The 25,192-nt window shown below is 32.8% G+C and overlaps 1 protein-coding gene across 1 annotated transcript; it reads left to right on the top strand.

Moving 5' to 3' along the window:
- The first annotated feature begins 8,773 nt into the window (after window positions 1-8,773).
- Window positions 8,774-13,210, top strand: LOC110412841 (Mitochondrial substrate carrier family protein). The gene is made up of 6 exons (XM_021423476.2): window positions 8,774-9,118; window positions 9,326-9,409; window positions 9,958-10,019; window positions 10,274-10,635; window positions 12,451-12,665; window positions 12,775-13,210. Exons 1-6 carry the CDS (start codon window positions 8,999-9,001, stop codon window positions 12,829-12,831), a joined length of 900 nt encoding a protein of 299 aa, XP_021279151.1. The 5' UTR covers window positions 8,774-8,998; the 3' UTR covers window positions 12,832-13,210.
- The last annotated feature ends 11,982 nt before the right edge of the window (window positions 13,211-25,192 follow it).

The raw sequence follows: 25,192 nt of genomic DNA, 5'->3' as shown, positions 1-25,192 counted from the left end.
CATCTTTAACTCAAATGTAAGATTATTATATTAATAAACAAATTATACTTTAATAAAATTTTAATTTTAAATAAAATAAAAAATATTTTAAAATTTTAATACAATAAATTTGATATAAATTTATGTTTTAAAAGTATTAATCTGATTCGATCTTATCCAAGTTTGACCTATCCAAACTTGACCATCAAAGCCTTTTAAGTGAAAGGTTGAGAGTTGAGTAAGGATGTCAACAAGTAGGGTACTTACTAATTTTGAAATATCCAAACCCAACTAGGAAATGGGATACTCGAATCCTATAATTACCCAAATATTTTTTAAAGAGAAAATTATAAGAAATAACCTTTCTTACAAGGTGATTTCAGACATACCCACCCATATAAAGTTATTTATATTTACCCAAATTTGGTATAAATAGGTCAAAATGCCCTTGAAAACATTTTTTGCAATTAATCTTCCAATATCTCCCTCCCGCCATCGAGAAATTAAATGCTCAGCTATTCCAACTCCCTCAACTCTCTCAACTAAACTATATCAGCTCTCCCTCAACATTTCTAAATTGTATCAGCTCTATCAATTCTCTGTTGAGCACCATTGTCATCATGCTATGGTTTATCTCTTAGCATTTGGTCATATCGTAGTCGATATACAAACCCTAAAGCAGAGATGACATCAAGGTAAGTTATTGGGTTTATTGTTGCAACAATTAATTCTTGTAACTTTGTGCGTAAATTAGAACATTGCCCAGAGCTGTTACATGGTATGCTTGTAAAAAAATATATTAAAATAAAATAAAATTACATGTTTTTGTACATGGCTTGTAGTAAAATTTGTCTATACATGAGGTGTAGTAAACATAGCGTGTAGCAAAATCATCAAAACATTGCTTAAAGTTGTTACATGCCATGCATGTAACATCTGTAATGCACATGGCGTGTAAAAAATATATTGAAATAACATGTTTTAGTACATGACATGTAACATTTTTATTGAAAATGACATGTAACACATTACCAACATGACTAGTAACATTTTTTTGAACATGGCATGCAAGAAAATTTTTTCAACATGGTGTATAACAACATGTTTTCAATAGGGCGTGTAGCAAAATTTTAGAACATGACATGTAATGTGTAAAATGACTGACTTTTTTTAAAAAAAAAAACTTTGGTGGTGCTCCAATTATGTGGCTTGTGATAAGACATGGTGGTCAGTGGGTGGATGGCATTTACAAAGGTGTTGAGTCAAGAATGCGGGGGGTTAGGACTGATTTGTCATTTACGGGCTTGATGAAGCTAGTTGAAGACGTTGTTGGGGTACACTCAGAAACTCACGAGATTGAGTTACATACATTGATGAGTACACCTGGAGAGCTATCACCTTAATTATCAAGGATGATAAGGATGTTGTATTAATTTTGCTAGAATAGAGGAATGTTTCAATAATGTACGTCACCATTAAAGAACACCATACAAATGTTATGTCACATGACAAAGCTATACAACATGGTAATCACCTCAATCAAAATGAGATTTATAGTGCTTTATAGATATAATAGCATTCGATCCTTAACCCACAACAATGCCAATTAATGTATGCACAAGAGTTTGTGCAACCCCGTAGACACATGACATTCATTGAATAGTTGGTTGCACAATTCTGATCAACATGTGCATCAAAGCAATTACTAGCTTCTGTCTAATGAATGCAACAATCAGGTGAAATTGTAGAGGGTGAAAAGCCATTTTTAAATGAGACTGCAACATTTAAGGATAACACTGCTACGTTAGAGAATAACACTATGACGCTCAAGGATAATGTCACATTTGATGATAGAAATGAGGATTTGTTCCCTACCGGTGAAGATAGATTTGATAAGAATTCAAATGACAGGCCTGATGAATGGCATGATGATGGTTTAGACGATGACTGGTTTTATGACAGTGACATTCCAAATTACAATAATGTGGAACGTGAAATGGAACATGTTAGAGGTGTTGATGTAGGAGATGTTCAGTGTGATGACCATATACAATAACCCCATTGTTAGTGACAACGACATTCGTTCGCTTGAAACATTGCTTTATGAAAGTTATCAAGAAAGGGGAAATGCAGGGATATCTCAAACGTGGCTAATTCTAAGTGTAAAAAGGTTCTCCTTCCAAATAATTACCATTGACGAGTCGAAATGTGTGGATGATTGCTTATACAAAGGAAGAATATTTTCCTTAAAGACCAAGTTGAAATGAGCTTTGAACATGTTGGCTCTAAAAGAGCAGTTTTAGATAAGAGTAAAAAGGTCATGTAATGGTCATTTTGAGGTTGCTTGCAAGGACCAAGCATGTAGGTGTGCGTGCAATGAAGTTACCTGAAGGAGAATATTGGTAAGTTCAGACATTCCACAAAATACACACGTGTACTGTCGATGGTTTGCAAGGGCGTATGAAGATAATTAGTGACATTATGTCACGCAAGCTTTAAGCTACTGGAGTAACATTAAGACCTAAAGATATAATTGGTGAGACAAGGATTCAGTGGGGATTGGAATGCTTGTATGGTAAAGCCTGGCAAGTGATGAAGTATACGAAAAGGCTTGCTTTTGGTTTCCCTAAGGAGTCATTTCAACTACCACGCTCATATTTTTATATGTTGGAATGAGAAAATCTCGGCACAATCACTACTGTGGCTATTAATAAGGCACAATGATTCAAATATGGTTTCTAGTTATATAAGGCTTATATCCGGGGGTTTGGAGATGTAATGCGTCTTATTGTTGCAATTGATGCGACACATCAAAAAGGCAGATTTAAGGATGTTTTATTTGTCGAGTATGCAAAGATGCGAACAAGTGCTTATATTTAGTTGCATTTGACATAGGCTATGTTGAAGACAAGGACTCATGGGCATGGTTTTTTAGCAAGCTGCATGATGCGGTTAGTTGTCCTAAAAATACTATATTTATTTCTGATTAGCATCCTGACATTAAGAAGCAATCCCAAATGTATACCAAAAAATGCACCATGATTTATGCGATTACCACTTAAAGAAAAACTTTAAAAATAAGTTTAAGCGTGATGACGTTTCAATGATATTTACCTTTGCTCAAGACTATTATAAGGGTTCCTATTTCAATAGACATATGAACCAGCTCAAGCAAATTCACACAGGAGCCCACTCTGACCTTATGAGAATAGGCCTTGAGAGATGGCATGTGCACAATCACCTGTAAAGTGATACCAACTCATGACATCCAACATTGCTAAATGTGCTAACTCATACTTGAAGCATGCAAGACAAATGCCAACCACCATTCTGATCGAGTTCATTAGAGACATGTTCTAACGTTAGTTTCATGATTGGTACGAGGAAGTCATCAAGGTGACCACGCCCCTCAGCCCTTGGGTTGCTAGGCAGTTGAGCAAACGGTTCAATGATGCACATTACTTTATAGTTAAACCTATGAATAAAGTGGAGTTCGAAGTTAAAAAAAGGAAGATAGATGGACTTGTAAATCTATCAAGGAATATGTGTTCATGTTGTGGGTTCTAAACAGATCTATTGCCATGAAGTCATGCCATTGTGGCAATAAGGTAAAGATATCTTTATTTCTTAATTAAACCCTAGTTAACATAGCTTTTACATTGTGCTTCGATATCTAGTTCATTAGATTTTTCAGTGAATGCAAATGTGAAGCCATTTAATTTTGTACTAACTACTACAAAACAACCTTTTTGGTAGAGGGTTATACAAGATCTATTTGCTTGATAGGGCATTTTACTGAGTAAGACTTCCCCCCTCATCTGAAATAAATTGTCATTTTACCACCACCTTGGCAAGGCCAAGCAAGAAGACCTAGGAGGAAAAGGATTCCATTAGTTGGTGAAGGCAATCGAACACGGAGATGTTCACAATGCAAGAGGTACAATCATAATAGATAAAATTATCCATCCCCGTTTGCAATTCCATCCATAAATCCGGCACCATTTCCAAGTCAATCAACGCCTCCATAACGACAACGACCAAAAGCATGTTCAACTTACAGAGAAACCGGTCACACGCGCAACACCTATCCAATGTGAAGGACAATGTCTAAGAACGTAAGGTGTCTTATAGATGAAGACAGATTGTTAGCCTAACTAAATGTATGAGCCATGTACAGTGCCTTACTCACAATTTCCTCTAAAAGTTTCTTACATTCATATTTTGTGTTTAGGGTTTAATAATGGATTGAGAAAATGTAGTCGTTGTATCCATGTGTGTACCCACTTTAGAAGGAATGGTGTAGATAGATTATGAGTCTTTCTTTTGTTGATTTATTTTGTAGATATATTATTTGATTATTTGAATTTTGTATTGTATTTAGTTTTGATCAATGAATAGAAAATTATCATATTGTTTGTTATTGAACTTGATAACTTGCTATGTAAGATCATATATTATTTAATTTTAATATTTTAATTTATGTAGATGAGTAGAATTTTTAACAAGTTTTATAATTTTAGATAAATAAGTCATGGAAAGATACTCTACAAAAAAATGATCTCACAAAACTCAAATTTCGGGCAACAACAATATTATACTAATTGTCATATTATATTGTTACACTTTCCTATAGTTAGATGTCGCTCACATCTTGTCATGACATTTTAAGTCATTGCAGTATTATAGGGTGGCACGGCATGTTCCAATTTCACCTATGTCGTTGGTATCTTGTCGTGACACGCTAAGTCATTGTAGTATTATAAAGTGACACTCTGCTTTCTAAAGATATCGTTGACATCTTGTTGTGACACGTATGAGTCATTGCAGTATTATAGGGTGACATGCCACTCTCCAAAGATGTTGTAGACATCTTATCGTGACACGTCGCCTTGTCTTGCAGTATTATAGAGTGACACACCACTCTCCGAAAATGTCATTAACATCTTGTGGTGACACACAAGTCATTGCAGTATTATAGGGTGACACGTCACTCTCCAATTACTAGATGGCATTGACATCTTATCGTGACATGTCATCATGTCGTTGTAGTATTATAGGGTGACATACCACGCTCCAAAGATTAGATGTCAGTGACATCTTGTCATGACAAGACACCTATCGTTGCAGTATTATAAGGTGACACGCCATGCTTTAATTGTTAGATAGTGTTGTAGTATTATAGGGTGACATGCCACCCTCCAAAGATGTTGTTGACATCTTGTCGTGACATGCAAGATTCATTGCAGTATTATAGGGTAACATGTCACTTTCCAAAGATGTTATTGACATCTTGTCGTGACATGCCATGTCACACATTCTCATCATGTCATGTCACATATTCCCATTATGCCATGTCACAAACTCTAAACCTTGTCATGTTACAGCCGTGTTACACATTCTTACCATGCAGTGTTACATATTCTCACAATGTCGTGTTTCACATTCCCATCATGGAGTGTCACAAACTCTAAACTTTACCATGTCACAACCGTGTCAAACATTTTCACCATGCTATCTCACACATTCTCATCATGCTGTGTCACACATTCCCACCATGCCATGTCATAAACCTATAATGTCACAACCGTGTCACATATTCTCAAGATGCCATGTCACACATTCTCACCATGTCGTGTCACAGATTTTTATCATGCGGTGTCACATGTTCTTACCATGACATGGTACAAACTCTAAACCCTACCGTGTCACAGCCGTGTCACACATTCTCACCATGTCGTGTCACAAATTCTCACCATACCATGTCACACATTCTCACCATGCTGTGTCACACATTCCTCCCATGGCGTGTCACAAACTCTAAACCTTGTCGTGTCACAGCCATGTCACATATGGCTTGTTGTAATATGACCAATTTGTGCTTTGGTTTCACATCTTCCTATTTTCGATTCACCATTGTATCAAGGATTTCTGATTTCACATCATTCTCAAAGCTTTAGGTTCATTACGATCGACTCCTCGTTTGGTTTACTATCAACCTTCACTTACTATTTGAAACCCATTTTCAATAGATTACAATAATACACATTTAACAACAAAACACTAAACCACATTCTCATTCAATATAACATTCAAATCACTAAACCCATAAAAAAATTGACATTCACTCATTGACTTACTATGTAATAATTGTAAACTTGTTCAAATACTTTTCTATCCCTGACCTTGAATCGAAAGATCGTTCAACAGACCGACAACGTAATATGCACGGCATTTTTGTTTACAGCGATGTCCAGAATATTAGAAAAACTATTTCTTGCAATATGATTTTGTTTTGCACAAGCTTCTCGAAAAAAAATGGATGTTTTGCACAAAATTAGAGGGAACAAATTCTGTGTAGATTTATTTTCCCCAATATGTGCGTGAATGAAAGTGCACATCAATGAAGAGGTCTCGTTCAAGGCATTTTTATATCAAAATCTCATCTCTTGGTTAAAAATAGATAAAATTATCTGAAAGGCTATTTTCAAAAACACCATATATTGTAGGGCTAAAAAAAATTTTAGTCTTTTTTAAATTTACTACTTTCACTCGAATCCTAATATATACCTACTATCCTATAATTACCCGAACTCGTTTAAAAACCCAATTATGTACAAAAATTATTAAAATGCTCTTCATAGGTACCTAATTACCCAAACTCAAATCCATGTCTCTATTTATATACAATAGTATTTCCATCCATATTCTATATAATTCACTAATAATTAAATTTAAAAAATAGATAAATAATAAAATTTAAATTTAAATAATCAAAAATAAATATCTCAAATATTAACTCAAATAACTAAAATAAATATCCAAATAACAACTTAAACAACATTACAAGTTTAATTAACTATATGGATTTGTTATTAATTATATTAAATTAAAAAAAAATAGCTAGGTTCTAAAACTATTCTAATCTTACAACTTCTTTTTAAGTATATATTTGATAAGTTTATATAAATAAAGATATATGTATTACAATTAATAATTTTATAAATTACAATTTTTGTAATGTTAATAAAAAATAGAAAGTAAATATATTTATATATTAAAAGTATATATATTAAAAGTATATATAAAATAGTAATTATATTTTTTATAAATTAACATAATATATAGTGCATATATATTAAAAGATATTACAAGTTAATTAATAATGATAGTTTTATAAATTAATTTAATTAACAATATAAGTTTATCTTTAATTATATAAAATTAAAAAAATATATAATCGGATTCGAATATTAAATACTAAAAAGGTGATATTGAACTTGATACGAATAATGAAATTACAATTTAAATTCGATTTTAAAGTACCTTAACTTATAAAATCATATCGAATATTCATAGGTACTCTATATAACAAATTATCTATTACTATCTCTAAAATTGAGAGAGCAATGGAGGAGGAAAACTGTGATCCTCGCACGACGGGTAAAACATTACTATTCCCCAAATGCCGAATATTTGTAAAACCTTGGCTGTTTCCAATTATTTACTCTAAAGCCATCGGCCGCTGAAATTATTGCTTTGCTTTAAATTGGTGCGCGAAACAAAAACACACGAAGTCACAACAACTGTAAGGTCAGAGCTGTCAAGGAAAAATTACAAAACTACCGTTGATTCCCCTGTTTGCTAAATTCGATATTTATAGTGGTTACTTTATGGCATGGCAAGGCAAGCCAAAAGCAACCAAAGTATTTAAATTAAATTATATATTTTTATTTGATGGATGATATTTAACTTGAAAACCTTTCAAAGCTCACGTATAAAGAAGAAACCTTTCAATGTTTTAAGGAATCACTCAATAAGAAATTTTTTGTTTTGTTTGACAATCTAATAAGTGGACTGCTCACAAAAATATTAAGATATAAATAATAAATTTATGATATTTATTTTTTATAAGTAATGGAGCAATTGAATTTTAAACACTTTAATATTTAGATTTTGGTGAAAGATTTTATTTATCTGTATGTAAGATAAGAAAATATTATTTTTTAATATGTAACTTGTTAAGGATTAAATTCAAAATCTAAAAAACTCAAGGTCAAATTCATATCAAAAAACCTCGATAGGAAGAGCCCTAGATTACAATGAAGGGTAGGTGAGGTAGCCAGTGTTGGCTTTGGCGAGCTCTTTTCTACAATGAAGTCAATTATTGTATAGCAAAAACTAGTAGAGAGGAGTACAAAGAGGATACACTTTGAAGTATGAATTTTTAAGTTGATATCGTAGGGATAATACAAACGATAGAATTAATATTATGTGTTTTAATTTTAGAGATGTAAATCCACCTATAATATAATTCAAAACCTAATAAAAGTATCTGGATACAATTATTAAATCACCACGTACAAAATTTATTAATAATGTACATAACAATTTCATGCACGATAAATTTATTTTATATTAAAATTTTAAAATATTTTAAAATATTAATAGTTAATGATTTTAAATCTTTAAAAGTAAATAAAAATCAACCCAATTTGGAGTTATTTTCCATTTTTTCTCTGTTTTACGAGTACTTTTTAGGTAGGCATGACCTGAGTCATAGGAAAAATTGTAAATTGTTAATTGCCATTTGCCACCATTTCTTTTGCTTGAAAAGAGAAAAATAAAAAAATAAAAAACAGCAAAAAACTCAACCAAGGGCAAAATAGTCAAGACAATCTTAGGAATGGTGGCATCGTAGTTTCCCACAAATTTGACGTTATACACAAAACAAGAAGGCAAAAGTACAAACTTTTTTGCTTCACATATGGACTTGGGAGAGAGAAACGAAGGAAACTAATACAACCAGGAGTGGAGTAGTATATTATTATAATTAGTATTTTTTATTTATTTTTCTAGCCAAGGAGGGGAGGGTTTGTTTTCGTAATACAGCCTCTTTCCTCGCGGTTTCACCCCCGAGTCTTCAACAGACACAAGCCCCCAGGCCGCAACTCCCTTTCTTCTCCTCTAGCATTTTTTTCTTCTTGGTCATTTTCTTTCTTCACTGTTTTGAGTCAAAGAAATGGCAGAGGAGAAGAAGGCCCAACCTGCTGGTGTCTGGCCAAAGGTTAAGCCTTTTGTCAATGGAGGTGCCTCTGGTATGCTTGCCACCTGTGTCATCCAACCCATCGACATGATCAAGGTTTTCATACATCTTTACTTTCATATCTCCCTGTATTTCTGTTGGATCACTTCTTTGTTTTTCCTTTTAGTGTTAAAAGGATGCTACTTTTAAACCCAAAGATGGGGGTTTTAGATCTGGGGTTTGCTCGGATTTCTTTCAGAGTATTTGTCTATTTTTGTTGTCTCATTTCGGCTAATGGTCCTTTGTTGTTTTGGCTTGGTGTAGGTGAGAATCCAACTGGGCCAGGGATCGGCAGCAGCTGTAACCAAAAACATGCTTAGAGAGGAGGGTGTTGGTGCCTTTTACAAGGTTCTGTTCTTCAACTTCATTCAAGTTTTGATTTTTTTTCCTTTTTGAGTCATGTATGGCTGATCTACTTTTTCAGGTATTAGATTTTGTTATGGTCTTGTGAGATCTGTGTTAGAAGCTGGATCTTTTATTTGTAGTTCGTTTAACATGGCATACCAATGAGGATGTTTGAAGTTTCGAGGTTCTTTATATTTTTATTCTATGGTGTATATGACATTATTTAGTGATTTGGGTTGCCAAAATATTGGAATTCAATGCTGTTTCATGGGATTAGATGTGCTTCTTGATTTCTTTATACTTTATAGCGTATAAAAGATGATATTGACAACAATTCATGCTTTCTTTGTAGTCCAATTATCTGGAGGCTAGACTTTATACAACTTAAAACTGCAATTTGGTCATTGGTGGTTATACATAGAGATAGTGACGTTATCTTGCTGAATTCGTACTTTTTATTTTCGTAATTCAATAATATGGCTATATGTTCTCTGTTGCATTGAGAAAATATTTCTATCGTCCACAAGTCTAAGTCGTATTATTTTGGACAGGGGCTATCAGCTGGACTGCTCAGGCAAGCTACATACACTACTGCTCGACTTGGATCATTCAAGTGAGTGTCTAGAGTCTGCATATGGGATAGGATGTGAATGGTTGCGGCTTTCATTATACTCTTCAAGATACTTCCATTTTTGTTCTAATAATTAATAGTTTTGAGTCTGAAGTGTAAATTTCATTTTTGAACCTTATTAACATTTGATTTTTTTTTATTGTCTCTTTCTGACATAGTTTGCTTCTGAGACTAAATTTGAATTATCCATTTCGGTTCTGATTTAGATGTTGATTTATTTCCATTTTTTTGTATAGGATGTTGACAAACAAAGCAGTTGAAGCCAATGATGGGAAGCCCTTACCACTGTATCAGAAGGCTTTGTGTGGTCTGACTGCTGGTGCTATTGGAGCCTCTGTTGGCAGCCCAGCTGATTTGGCACTTATCCGTATGCAGGCTGATGCGACTTTGCCTGCTGCTCAGCGCCGAAATTACTCGAATGCATTCCATGCTCTCTATCGTATTGTTGCTGATGAAGGGGTTTTGGCACTTTGGAAAGGTGCAGGCCCTACTGTAGTTAGAGCCATGGCATTGAACATGGGAATGCTTGCCTCTTATGATCAAAGTGTTGAGTTTTTCAAGGATTCCCTTGGCTTAGGAGAAGCTGCTACAGTGCTAGGTAAGAGTCTTTCTGAGTAGCATATGGATGTTTTAACTATTTTGAAGTCTTTCATTAACTATCATTGCAAAAGAAAAAGGACTACTTTATGTTCTAAATTTGTTAAGGCAACTTAACCTATCCCTAAGTGCCCTAACTGATACTTTGTTGGTATAGGCAAATAGCAGAAGTCATTTGTTAGAAGTTATTGGTAACATTAGGAAAGATTGTTGAAACATGTAGTCTTGTTGGACTACCTAATGATAATTGGAGTTTATATTTTACTTCTTGTGATTAAGCACATCCCTTTTCAATGCCATGTGCATGAAAGATTGGTCTGAACATAATAATTTACCCCAACAACCACCAGGTTTTAATACTCCATTAAATTTCCTTCAAGTGAATGACTTGTTTTATTTTCCTTATTATTGCAAATGTTGGATGAAAAATTTTTAACATATCTTTCTCTTTCACCTCTGTATATGTATTACATATGTGCTAATTTCGGAGTTGTTTGTGTGAAGGTATGTATATTATCTATGTGAGCATTGCCATAATGGACTTTATAATAAAGAAAGAGTGTACTGACTAGGTTTTATGAGAAAGATAGGCTATGAGAGGACATTATTAACACATGACTTTGATGAAGACACTTTGCTGAGGAGGGTTAATAAATACTAGTCCTATGCGTACCCACTATGGGGTTGAAATAGATAAATAACTTGATTATTTAGATAAATATTGAGAGAAGAACAGAAAATAAAAGAATTTGTAGTTATCTTAATATGTAGAAGAGAGAAGTTGGAATAATTGCATGTAGAGATGTTTAGAATAGAGAAAAAGTAGGCACAGAAGTGGGTTTAAAGATATGAACTCTAACCCTACTTTCTAGGAAAAGTAATAACTAATATGGCCTTATTAATACATATATTTAATTGTGTGATTTGATTTTTTTGTCAATTTAGCAACTGAGTTGGTGTCGCTTGACTCGTGACGTCAATCTCATCAACTACTTTATTAATAGTATAGATGTAAGCAAAGTTAAATACGCACAACAAATTAGGTTTTCTTGTTTAACTAATGTATGGTTGCTAGTGCACCCAACAAAGACTTAGGCTAATAGAGTAATACTTAAAGATGAGAAGCCTTGGAGTTTTTTGATAGCAATGAAAGTATCGTGTAAGGAGATCTTAATGAAAAGAAAATAAGGATTAGTTTTAATCTTAAGAGGGAGAAATTTTGCTTTTTTGATCTTTGGGTTTGTCTATCTTTTGTGAAGCTGTTTTTACATCTCACATTTGTTTATTTTATTAATATTATTTTTTGGGGGTGAGCATGGTCAGTCAGGGAGGAGAAGGCTTGAACACTGATCCTTCTCCTTGGAGGGGAGTTATGTTTACTAATTACGCTGTGCCTTGCCTATATTTTTTGAGTAAGTTTGTTTGAAACAACCCTTTTACAGTTTCAATGATACATGCAGAGACTGTAGCAGGAATATTTGCTCTCCTTGCATTTTATTGTTTGTTAATTGGAGAACTGGTTTCTCCCACCGCATCTAATGCGTTGGTTGGGCTTATTCTGTGCTGGTTCTGATTTTGGAGGTGGCATTATTATTTGACTAAATCTCTTTCTCCATGGCTGCCTTGATGTCTTTTAGGTGAAAATGTTTGGCCTAATCTGCTTTCAGGGTAGATTTTTCCAATTCTTAAAAAGACAGCAGTGTTGATAGGCATGCATTGCTAATTGTGAAACTTGTGAACTGCCTTTCGAATTCAGCAAAGATATGCCTTTGATCTCTTTTCCCACCTCTAGTAATGCTCGTTTTCTTTGTCTCAGGTGCAAGTACCGTTTCAGGATTTTTTGCTTCAGCTTGCAGTTTACCTTTTGATTATGTCAAAACACAAATTCAGAAAATGCAGCCTGATGCTGAGGGAAAGTATCCATACAGTGGCTCTATGGACTGTGCCATGAAAACCCTCAAGTCTGGAGGACCATTCAAATTTTACACAGGATTCCCCGTATATTGTGTTAGAATTGCTCCACATGTCATGGTATTTACTCTATTCTTTCTGCATATTTGATTGTCCACTTAAACTGTAACGTGAAAGCTTAGTGAAGAGTTTGTAATTATCACTGATGACTGGATGTTCTTTCATGCAGATGACTTGGATATTCCTCAACCAGATTCAGAAGGCACAGAAAAGCCTGGGGTTGTAGAGTTCTCAGAGAAGGGAATTGTTGTTGGAGTCCATGAATTAAATAAAATCTTTATTTTTGGTTTTGTTGTAGTCTTTTTTGCTAGTTCTGGCAAATTTCACACACCCTCAAAGTCAAAACATTTTGTTTACAAATTTTGAAGTGCATTTGAAGTAGGATCTTCAAAGTTATCTTTAGTTTGTCCTAGTAAATTTTAGGGTGTGGCCGAAACAGGAGTCAACAAGTACCATTTGAAACTGAGAGTTACTGATTTGGGAGTTAACAAGGAACAAATACTTCTTAAGTAAAATAAATGTACTCTATAAACGGGTATTGGGGATTCTTCTTGATTGATAACCAAGTTCAATTCATTAAAGCTTTATACTTTGCATTTTTTCCAGTTTTTATTTGTCTCCAGTTTCGTGACAAGCGCTGGTATCCCAGCAGCATCTTAGCTTTACCTTTTCCAATTATGTATTTATTGGTTCAGCTGTCGTGTGGGCTCTCTGCTCTACTATCTGGAGTGCATGACTTGTCTTCACAGGACTTGTATGATCAGAGTTTCATTACTATTTAGCTCGCAGGGATGATGGCACTGCCAGTCGCTTTTTTAAGTATAAAAGAATTTCATGTATCGCCAAGTGTAGGGAAGCATGGTTGCCTTAAGTGCACTTTCGGGTAACCTTTCATAATAATTTATCGACTAAATGTTCAATTTGGGATTAAAATTTATGAGTTTTTGTCAGATCAAATAAATATTTTAATTTTAATAATCAGAGGTCAATGTTTTTAATTTTTTATAATTAAGGATTAAGATGAAAGGTGTTTAATGTGTGTAAGACGTACTAGATGTGAACATTAACTTATTGTGTAAGATTTGAAACGATAGTTTTGTTAAAAGTTTTTTTTATTAAGTTAAAATGGTTCAAATTATAACACAGGATTTAACAATTTTTTCATCATGACGTGTAAATTAAAATTTTCTACATGTCGTGTAACGATAAAATTTTTTATATGACATGTAATAATTATATTTTTTAACATGACGTGTAACAATTAAATTTTCAACATGACGTGTAATAATTATATTTTTAACATGACATGTAACAATTAAACTTTCAACATGATGTGTAACAATTAAATCTTCAACATGACATGTAACAACAATAACTATATTTTCAACATCACGCATAACAATTACATTTTTCAACATAGTGTGTAACAATTATTTTCAATATGACGTGCAATAATTAAATTTTAAAACATAGCTTGTAGCACTACGTCCTTCAACATAGCGTGTAGTACTATATTTTTCAACATAGCGATAATAGCATTTTTTCTACAAAAGTAATAATAACATTTTTCAATATGCCATGTCATTAGCTCATGTGATTCTAGATTTTCAACATAAAGTGTAATAGCTACATTTTCAACATGACGTGTAAGAAATATTTCTAATATGACGTATAACAACTAAATTTTAAAAATGTCGCGTAACACTACATTTTTCAACATCTTGTTAATGGCATTTTCTTTCACAAAAAGTAACAATAACATTTTTCAACATGAGATGTCATTAGTTCATGCGATTGAAAATCGCATGTAATATACGCTCCATCCACTTGTCAACTTAGTCCTTAATTGTAAAGAATCGAAAACGTTTGACTTTTAATTGTTACAATTAAAACGTTCAACCCTTCATTAAAAAAGTACCTAAATGTTTAACTTTGATTTGAGCATTTAACCATGATTTATCTTTCTCAAAACTTCATGTCAATCTTATTGGCAGAGACAACAATGGGCAAGAGAATAGGGAAGAAACGAAAAGGGAAGAAAGAAAAAAATAGTTTCTAATTATTTTTGACATGTTTTGATGTTTTCGATTTTTAAATTTAACCTACTCATTAATTTTTTTATTTTAAAGATGTTTTTCTTAAAATATAATTATAATGTTTAAAGTAAAAATAAAATGGTTATATATTTTTGAACGAACATAAAACATTTTTAAAATGTAATTAAAACTACAAATATATATTTTGTACAAATATATATTTCGTACAAATATATACAATGATTCAATATATTTTGAAAATTTAATATTTTTTTTATGTATTTATCCCACTAAGTCATCTAATTGAAATTTGGGCCAAAAAAACTATTATTTTTATTTTCTCCACATTAACAAGATTAAATAAAATATAGAGATTCTTTATGAAATATTTCCTTTCCATCCAAATGATGGTAAAATTGCACCAAAATTTTTGGTAGAGTGGTAATATTGTACCAACAAAAAGCAGAGTGGTAATTTAGAAACATAAAAGAAAAGAAAAAAAAGTAGAGTGGTAATTTCGAAATGTACAGGAAAAAAGTAGAGTGGTAATTTGGAAACATCAATTTAGTAGAGCAGGAAATTTGATCATTATTCTTATTTATTTTCATATATTTTAAGTTCTATTTGAGTTTTAAATTGTGTATTTTATTCTTTAAGGATAAAATTATAGAATAGAAATTGACAATTAAAACCTTATAAAGTGATATTTTTAACGCAACAGATTTATTTGGTGACATGGATAGAGGAATAATGATAGAATATATCGTAAGATTGTCACATAAGTAGGTAGGTGTGAAACCCCAACTTTTCATTATGTGTAACTTGATAATTTTTCAAGAATTCTGATGAGCCATTTTATACATGGGCTAGTTTTTTTTTGTTTGAAAACTTTATGCATGAGTTGTTGGATGAGTTTCCCAACCAAATACTCTCAATTTTCTCCATATATAGTGTGTTATTATTGAGGAATTAATATTGGAAGAGTGGAAGAGAAAGGAAACCAAAAAGCATATATTTTTGGAAGTTAAAGGCAAGAAGGGGTCGATCCTTAAAAAAGAAAGCTCACTTTTGCCTTTTTGGAACTTGGAGGACCAACCCCTGTAAGAAGGAAGAATGATTCTGGCATCACAAAACACTTTAGCTCTCTAGAATTTAGGGATCGAGGCTTCCAAGGTTTAAGAGGTCGATCTTTACAAACGGAACACTTTACATGAATCTCAAGAATTTGGGGATCGACTTTTGAGCATCTAAAAGGTCAATCCCTGCAACATAAAACACAGGCTAAGGCATTTTGGAACTCAAGGATTGACCTTTGAGGTTTAAAAGGTCAATCCCTGCAACCACAAGAAGAAGAAAAAGAAAGAGCTAGGGATCGGCCCCTAGGTTTAAATGGTTGATCCCTAAAGCCTAGCGAGGAAAAAAAAAATAAAACACTTAACCTAAGCCTCACTTATTCATTTCACTCTCTTTCAACCTCTTTTCATTTCCTTTCACTCTCCCAACCTATCTTTTGCAACGTTTCTCCATTTTTTGGGCTAGGACTAAGCTTCCTAATGTGAATTTAAGGTAAGATTTAGCTTATTTAAGCGTTAAAATCATAAGTTTAGGCTAATTTTCTTTCCCTATGATTTCAACCACAAATCTTTTCTTGAACTAAGGATTTTTGGGGTTTTTACCTTCCAAAGAAGTTATTCAGGTAAGGATTCTCATAGTTGAGCAATAAATGCTTTGAGTTTGAAGTTTTAAGCTTATTATAATTAAATTGAAGAGTATTAGTTTATTTGACATTTTTCCAATAACTGGGTTGCTAGGAAATTAGGAAACTTATATTGGAGTTTAAAATACTAGGTGTCATTAGAGCTCAAGGATCGTAGATCAATCAAGGTTTGCAGAATTGAGACTTGGAAAAAATATGCTTCTTGTCAAGGTGAGTGGATACACCTCTTCAAAATATTTTAGTATGTAAAGCTAAGTATGATATATAGAATTGTTTGTCTTACATGGTTTGAATGTTATATTTACAATGATAAGTTAAAATGTTTAAGTTCAAATAATTTCAAAGAAGTTTTAGAATCTATATATTTATATAAATATCTCTTTTATGTAATAGCTTTTAACAAGGGGGGAGAAACCCTTTCCAATGTTTTGCTTCAAAATGATTCCATCAAGATATGTTAGTGAATGAATTTGATTATGAAATTATGAATGTTATGGTGGATGTATGATTTTCCCACTTTAGTATTTAGAGATGAGCCTGTTGTAAGCACATGATTAGTACAAGCATGAAATAATATATGAAGTTGATGTCTATAAGTATGCTAGGGTGGATGTAAACTTTCCCACGTCATGAATTAGAGATAAGCATGTTATATGTACATGAGTATACATAGTAAAAACTAGAGATATTACATGATGTAGTTTCACGTATTAGATAATATGAGCATGATTATGCTTATGAATTATAGTGAAATATCATAACAAGTCATGACGTTGCATAATACAGACTTATTATATCTTAGTTAAGTGTGATAGCCATGATGTGGGGTAAATATCACATACAATTATATGTATATGTTAGCCTTGAGTTACATCATGTTTGATTTGACAGAAATTATATGTTTTTTTGAACTTAATATCAAGCATTTGAAGTCTCAAATATATTTTTAGTCCCCTAAAGTCAAATAATTGTTTGAAAAGCCATGCATCATTAGAAAATATTGTAAAAGCTTTCAAATAATGCATATTTAGCTAAGAAAACCAAGAACAAACATGCCTTAAATTATTATTTGATTGTAGGAACAAGGCAAAGAAGAAATAGCTGAAGAGGTGCCAAAAGGCTGAAGAAACCTTAAGACACAAGTTAAAAGTCGACCTTAGAGAAGCTTAAGTCTATACAAAGGCAGAAGAGTGCTAAACTTGAAGAATATAAAACCATAGTTAACCTTAGAGTGCCTATAGTCAACTTTGTTCCAAAAAGCTTAAGAAAAAGAAAAATTGATCAGGCATAGTTGACCCTAATAAGTCAAAAGTGTGAGAATGAGGATTTTACATAGCCATAGTTTACTATAGCAAAGGTAGTCGACTACCATTGCCTAGACTTGCAAAAAACACACTCTCAGGAGTTGTATCGAATAGAGGAAGGTTATACTCAATTATGGAATCCTAATTTGAGAAATTTGAAGAACATAGTCAACCCTAGGAGTATTGTAGTCGATCTTTAAGCTTTAGCAATGGTCATATTTGATTCAAACTCCTGTCTAACAACTCTAAACTTCACACAAGGTATAAGTAGCTGTTTTTGAGTTATTTGGAAATAAGAGAAGACTTGAGATAAAGTTACAAACCCTAAAGAGTCCTCTAAAAGCTTATCCTTACTTTCTAGCTTCATTTTAGTCTTCATCAAGCTTTGAAAAGTTCTACACTTGCTTCAATCGAGTTGACATTTCTTCTTTTCACATAATCAAGCTTAAACTACTGGGATTCGACCTTATGCTTAAATATGAGAATAATCAATAAAGTAAAAAAATAACGCAGCAAAATAATAAAGTAGCATTTAATAAGAGAAATAACCGAATCTTGCAGGATCAATGTTTGTGTTTTTCATCTAATTCTCTAATTAATTATGAATATTTATAAGTTTAAGAGTTACATATCTTGCTCTAGATATCATAATCAAGAGTTAATTAAATCAAAATCTTTGCTTTTTCACCTTTAGGATTTGTTAAATCTTCAGCCACCCAAGTGTTTAGCCTCTAATAATAATCCACATAGTGACTGAATAAGACTTTCTCAAAGGTAGGATTTTTTTACTTGTGCTAGCAAGATTTTTTTTTGAAACAAAAAGATAAAAAATTATTACCGAATCTTATTTTTGTCAGACAAAGAAAATTATTATTATTTTCTTATTTTATGAAATAGCTGAAAAGTGGCTGGAGGCTTAGAGTTTTAGTTTGCTAACATAATATATTTAGATAGCCAAACTAAGTTACAACCCTAAATACAACAATAGTATTTTAATTTAATTAAGTTTTGTGAACTTAATTAATTTCTCACTTTATTTTAGTCTTTTTCAATTAAGTCCAAGTTAATCAATTGTTCTTATTTAATCTCAATCATGTCACTTAATGTGTGTGACCCATTAGGCTTCTGACATGTTGGCAATAAATGTAAATCCTAATCAAATATCAATTTAATAATTTATATTTATAGATCATGAGTGGCATCTAGTAATACATTGTGACCACCTAAATATTTGAGAGTCAATTAAAAAATTTGACAGAGCCTTTTAGTGATAAACCTTTCAGTGCGATACGGTCCTTTCATCAAGTATTTTGGATATGTCATAAAGCGTGGCTCAGTGTCAACTTATAACATTCCATATTAGTTCTCATAATTCATGACTAACCTTATAAATTTAGGAAACTAACTTTTCTCAAATTCATCATGCTTTGGTGAAAGACTTTATACAACTTAATCAAGAATTGAGCAAAAGTGAGATACATCCCCTCATATCACTTGGGGTGATGAATCCTCTTTTGATCACTCATTCACCTTCACATGCTTTATGTGAATTAGTTGTGATATTAGATTATGCTTGTGGTAGCAAGGATCTTCAAGGATTCAAAGAACTGGGTGCATGCATGCGGGTTAATCTTAGAAGTATGGTGGTTTAAACCAAGACAAATGCTAGGTAAGTGTTTTTAACCTTGAGTTCATAAGTGGAAAGGAAATATGAAATGTGTATTGATGATTTGTGCTTGTGGTAGTAATGGTGATCGAGGATGTGAGGAGTTATTGAGTTGCATGTGGAATTCAAGGTTCAAATCAGAAGGTAAGCATGCAATGTGGGTGTGCTATGTTATATTGAATTTGGTTAATTGAAAGTTTATGGATTGCATGTTAGATTATTGTGAACAATAAGGATGAATAATGTGAATTTAGATTACAGATTCATTGGTTAAGGTGCTGCCCATAGATGTGTATAATTGAATATATACAGGGAAGTTGAGATAATGAGAGAGGTCGGTTATAGTGAGGAATTTTTGAAAGTAAAGAGAACTAAGAATATGGTATATAGAGCAGCAAATATGAGCCAAATTCTGATGATGTTTACTAAATATATTTAGTTTAATTTGCTACTATGAAGTGTATAAGTGAGGAAAGATTGCTGTGGCGGTGCACTGGAGGAGGTGATGGGTCACCGGCAAGCAAAATTAGCTAGAGACACACCTAAATTAGTGGCGAAGTAGCATCCTACCATTGTGAGATGAGTAGGGGGTGTCTAAAAGCCAAAGTTGCATAAATTATATAATGATATACATAAAATAAACATTGTTGGTTTTCTTTAAATGCAATTGTGGATAGCATGAGTTATCTTCGGTAGGTGATTTCTAAATTGATTTGCAATTAAATTGTACTCACAATTGTGGGTAGTATGTGTTGCTAGAATGCTAGGCACTTGTGAATGCCATGTTTTAGAGACACTTTGTATATATATATAAGCTGTATATGTAAAGGGTTTGAGAAATTGAGGAACAAGCTTTTTTCCATTGTTTATGTCAAAACGTGCCTTGTTTTTGTGATGTGCATTCATGAATAAGCTTATGTTCACCATGCTTTGATTTAATATTTAAACCTCATGCAAAGGTTTTACATCATGAATTCTGACAAACAGACTTATAACATTGCCATGATATGTTTTTAAAATGGATTTAAAATAAGCTTTTGAAAACCTAATTTGGTTATAAATGGTTTTCTCAAACTAGGAGATTCGAGAGTAGGTCGAATGTTACATCAGAATGTGTGACCCTTGTGCACAAGTGAGCTTTAACTAGAAAACATTTGGTTGCTGATGGGCTATTAGACATGGCTAAGCCACGGTTTGTGACATATATATGGCAAGGCCGTGGGTTGATATACGTGGCTAGGCCATGAGTTGATATACGTGGTTGTGGTCACATGATTTCTTTGATGTCGGCCAACATCGTTGAGACAGCCATGGATGTGGGAATCTAGTGGAGGGGGGCCTCCCGGATGCTATTACGTGGAAGTGGGTCCATGGGTTGATTACCTACTCGAAAGTGATATCTCTTTGGGTTTTCAAATATGTATTCTTTCGTATGTTGAGAAATATCAATTTTTTTGTAGCTCCCTCATTTATATGATGGTTTTTTGTTTAATATCTCGAGCATGAGTTTGTTTATATGCTTGTATATAAGCATCAACATTGCTTGATTTTATGAGAGTGTGTGGACTTATGTTAGTTCGATTTGGAGTAAAGGACATCAAATGATTTTGATGGTAGAAATCTTTTAAGTGCACCGATTTTAATATATTACTTGAAATGGTTACTTTGCATCACAATTCTTTGGTATATATGTAAGGCACAAATGTTCCATTTGATTTTAAATGGTTTATATATTCATATGCTTTTAATATTCAAATTTTCTATCCCTGGCTTGTTTCCCATCTACACCTTGCTTACGGGGCTGATGATCATTGAGTCTGTGAGACTCACCCCTTTATCTTTCTTTTTTTACAAATAAGTGATCAGCTTGCGTGTATTGCCTCAGCACATTTTGAGTCATTGTGACGTAAGTAATGGCATCTCTTAAACTTCCACTTTGAGTCGCTTCGTTGCATAAAGGTCATGTTTGTGTAGGATGGTCAGATGTATTAAAATTATTTTATTGAAATTGTATCAGTGAACAACTTTGATGTCATGTAATGAATTCTAAATGTGATGTCTGAATGTATTTTGAAATTTGTTAGATTTGGATATTGATATCTAATTGTCGATTTTAATTAAAGTTTCTTATTCGGTTGAAGTAAACGATCATATTTTATGCAAGTCGACAAAATTTTTAATAGTCATCACAAAGTGAAACATTATAAGGAAATTCAGGTCGTTTAATATACGCATTAAAATGTCCAGTTTAGTTAACAAGAATCTTAACTAAGGCTTGTTCGGGATCTGACAGGTTTTCTCTCAAGTCTTGGATGCCGGTAACGATAGTGAAGTGGTTGTTACAGGTTTTGCATTCCAATGCCTACATCTTCTCCCTTGATAGCACATGGAGTTTGAATCTATTATTAGCTTGCCTTTTCGACATGGTTAGGTGTAACCTTTACAACATACCTTTTGCAAGATCAAGCGTAACCTCTAAAACTTGCCTTTTGCAAGATTAGGCATCCCTTTTACCAAGACACTATCTTTTTAAGTTAAAGCACAACCTTTACACAAGATGAAGCCTTTTAAAGGATCAAGCAAAACCCTTCTATCTTTTGCTTGGAGGTATAACCAATACAATAGTGAATTCTAGTGAACTACAAAGTAAAATCCTCTAAAAATGTTGATAACGAAGATTAGGTTTAGAAAGTGTTAGAAAAGTTAGCTCAATGAAAATATTCAAGAGGGGGGTGAATTGGATTTAAAAAAATGTTTTAAACTTGAGAAACTCGAAAAGCTTATTGTAGTCGACTACAAAAAGCTTCTAGTAGACTATGCTTGTGAAGAACTTGTTTTTATGTAATTTAAAAACATTGTAGTCGACTATACTAGTCTTATAGTCAACTCTTGATCAGTAGAGTCATTTTCAAAAGATGCAAAAAGAGTTTCAAAGAGTGTTATGATGCATATGTAAATCTTTTACAAAACTACTTAATCAAATACAAGCAAATGATTAAGCTTGAGATGCTTAAAACATTTTTCAAGTGAAATCAAACAAGAGATAATCAAGTGATGATAGTTTAAAAAGACTTAGCAAAGAACCAACCTATATGTGATAAGTATAAATCAAAGCATCATAAATTTGTAAAATGAGTTTTACAAAGTCAAGTGTAATAATTTAAAGCAATGATAAAAATGAAAATAAAGACATAACAATTTATAGAGGTTTGGCTTTTTCATATGCATACATCCATTTCCTTGGCACACCAAGGAATTTCCAATCCACTAAAAGGACTTTGCTTTTAACGGGATGTGATAAACCTTACACAATCCACAAAAAAATTTTTGCTTTTTAATGAAAAGCGATAACCCTTACGATGGCTTTTTCTCGAGATCAAGTGATAAGCCACGATTTTAACGGGTTCACACAAATGCATGGTTTTTCCAGATTCACCATAAACCCATGGTTTTTTTGGGTTCACCATAAACCCATGATTTTAACAAGATCACCTCAAACCCATACACTGACTTTTCAAGGCCAAGTCAGAACCTTTACAAGGAATAGCAAATGTGCCTCTAGAAGGTGGATTTTGCTAGTTTGGTAAAATGGAGGAAGATTGCCTAAATTTGGATATGAAGATTGGATATAAGGATGGGAGTGCAAGTAAGGAATTTTAACTCAAGAAGTCTTGGTTTCTCTCATTTTCTTTCATGAGTTTACCCTTTTTCTTTCGTCTTTCTTAATTTGAAATGCTTCCCAATGGTCTTTTTTATCGTTGAAAGTGTCTTGGAGTTGTTGGAGGTGATTAGGGCTAGAAACTAGCTGTTTTCTTTTGAATTTTATGTCTAATGATCACTTGTAGTCGAGTATGAAAGTTCTTTAGTCGATCATCTTCCAGCAAGCTTGTATTTTTGAGATTTGGCTTGGTGTAGTCGACTACCACTTATTTAGGATCGACTGTGCCTTCATAAAAGGTTGGATTTCATGTGCTTACTTCCTTAGCTTTGACTATAGGAGTTACAGGGTCAACTATGGCTAACTCTTTTTGAAAACTATAGCAGTCTAGCCTCGTCTGATGATATTTTAACCTTGATTTGATTTGAACTGGCAAAGTGATAAACATGAAAGTTGTATCCCTATCTCTTAACTTTTCAAGGTTTAAAAATCACATTAATTGGACTTTTGTAGTGGGAGTTATGATCAACATACCATAGCACGTACAAGAAACACACCTAGCTATATTTGCATGATTTATTGCCATGGGATCAACGTGACTTGCTTCAAGATAGATTAGAGCTTTGTTTCTTCAACATTCTTTGAAATTTTGGGTACTTAACTTCAGCTAGTTCTTCCTTGGTTTTTCCTTGTGATCAAGTTTTGAGTTGAGAATGAACTTCTTGGCTTCGAGATAACCTTGGTGTTCTTTGAATGCTTTAAGATGAACTTCACAATTTTAGAACCTACCTTGCAACTTCCACATTTCAAAGATAAATGTCTTAGGGATCATAAATAGAAGTCTTTCAAGAAAATTTAACACTCCTACAATTAAGTCATTCAAGCTTGTAGGCATTTGTTAAGCAAGTGAAAATTCAATGACTTCAAGAATTTGCACAACTATAATAAATAAGCTTGTTATCATGTAAGAACAAGTGTATGAGAGTGAAATCATTTCAAGGACTTGTCAAGAATCACTCAAATAATATTCTAGCAAATTAGGATATTTTTGTAATAATCAAAACTATAATCATTTTAAAGCTAACAGAAAGGTGAAAGTTTTCACAAAAATAAAGATGATCAAGGAAGGTCTAAGCTCAAGAAGGATCAGCTTAAGAATAAAGATGAGAACTTTTGGCTTTTTGCTTATTCAAAGATGGAAACTTTTTACTCATAGTTGTTTCTCTTGTTTTTTTTTTCGTTTTTTTTTCATTTTCAAGGATGATTCAAAATCTTTCAAAATCCTTTTCTTTTCTTTTCCTTTCTTTAACATCATCAAGATTGATATTTATAGCCTCTGAGATTTTCTGCTTGTTGGAGTGAATTTTGAATCATTTCTTTTACATTTCAACCAGCTTGCAAAAATCTATCACATCTTTAGAATTGATTCTTTGCAAAGTCCATAGCTTTTTGTCTTTGAAGAATTGATTCTTCTATTTCAAGGTATTAGTTCTTCTACATCTAGGGGTAAAATTGACACATTTGCAATCTTGAAGAATTGATTCTGTCGCCTCTAGGTTTTGGTTCTTCACTATGGACTATCACCAAAATTTGAATTCAAGGTTGAATTTTGCCACTCCACTTTTGTCCAATTGTGCCATACTTTTCTTAGTCACCAAGTTTCTAAGTTGAACTTGTGGTGTTTCAAGAACTGACTTTTTCTTCATGTGGAATCAATTCTTTCTTCCTTGCTTTTCTCGTTTTGCATTCTAGCGCTCTAGAATCGATTCTTTGTCTTTGAGGTATTGGTTCTTCACAAGGTTTGTAGCTTTTGTCTTCCAAGAATTGATAAGTCTATGATGTAGAGTTATTTGGACTTAATTTTGATAGTAATTTAGCTTAGTTATTGTTGCATAAGAATTAGTTAACTTTTATTTAATTTTAATCAAATTAGTTAATTAGGTGAGTCAATCTAATCTTAGTTAATTTTGAGCCCAATTTGATGTTATTGTGCCTAAGATAAGTTATTATTAATTAGTTAGCTGAATTTGTAAGTGTGTGATATGAAGGGAGATAAGTTGTGTGATATGAAGGAAGATACGTTGTCAAGCTAGGCGCTTGAGAAATGCAAACTTCCTTTGCACATGTTGTAGTTTTTGAGCATATCTCCCACCACAGAAGTTAAAATGACATGATTCTTGGACTATGGGAAAGCTAAGAGGTAGAG

This window comes from Theobroma umbraticum, unplaced genomic scaffold, assembly GCF_002168275.2.
Source record: "Theobroma umbraticum cultivar Fairchild unplaced genomic scaffold, ASM216827v3 scaffold_95.0, whole genome shotgun sequence".
In the NCBI taxonomy this organism is placed as follows: domain Eukaryota; kingdom Viridiplantae; phylum Streptophyta; class Magnoliopsida; order Malvales; family Malvaceae; genus Theobroma; species Theobroma umbraticum.
This window is presented reverse-complemented; position numbering and strand designations above follow the sequence as displayed.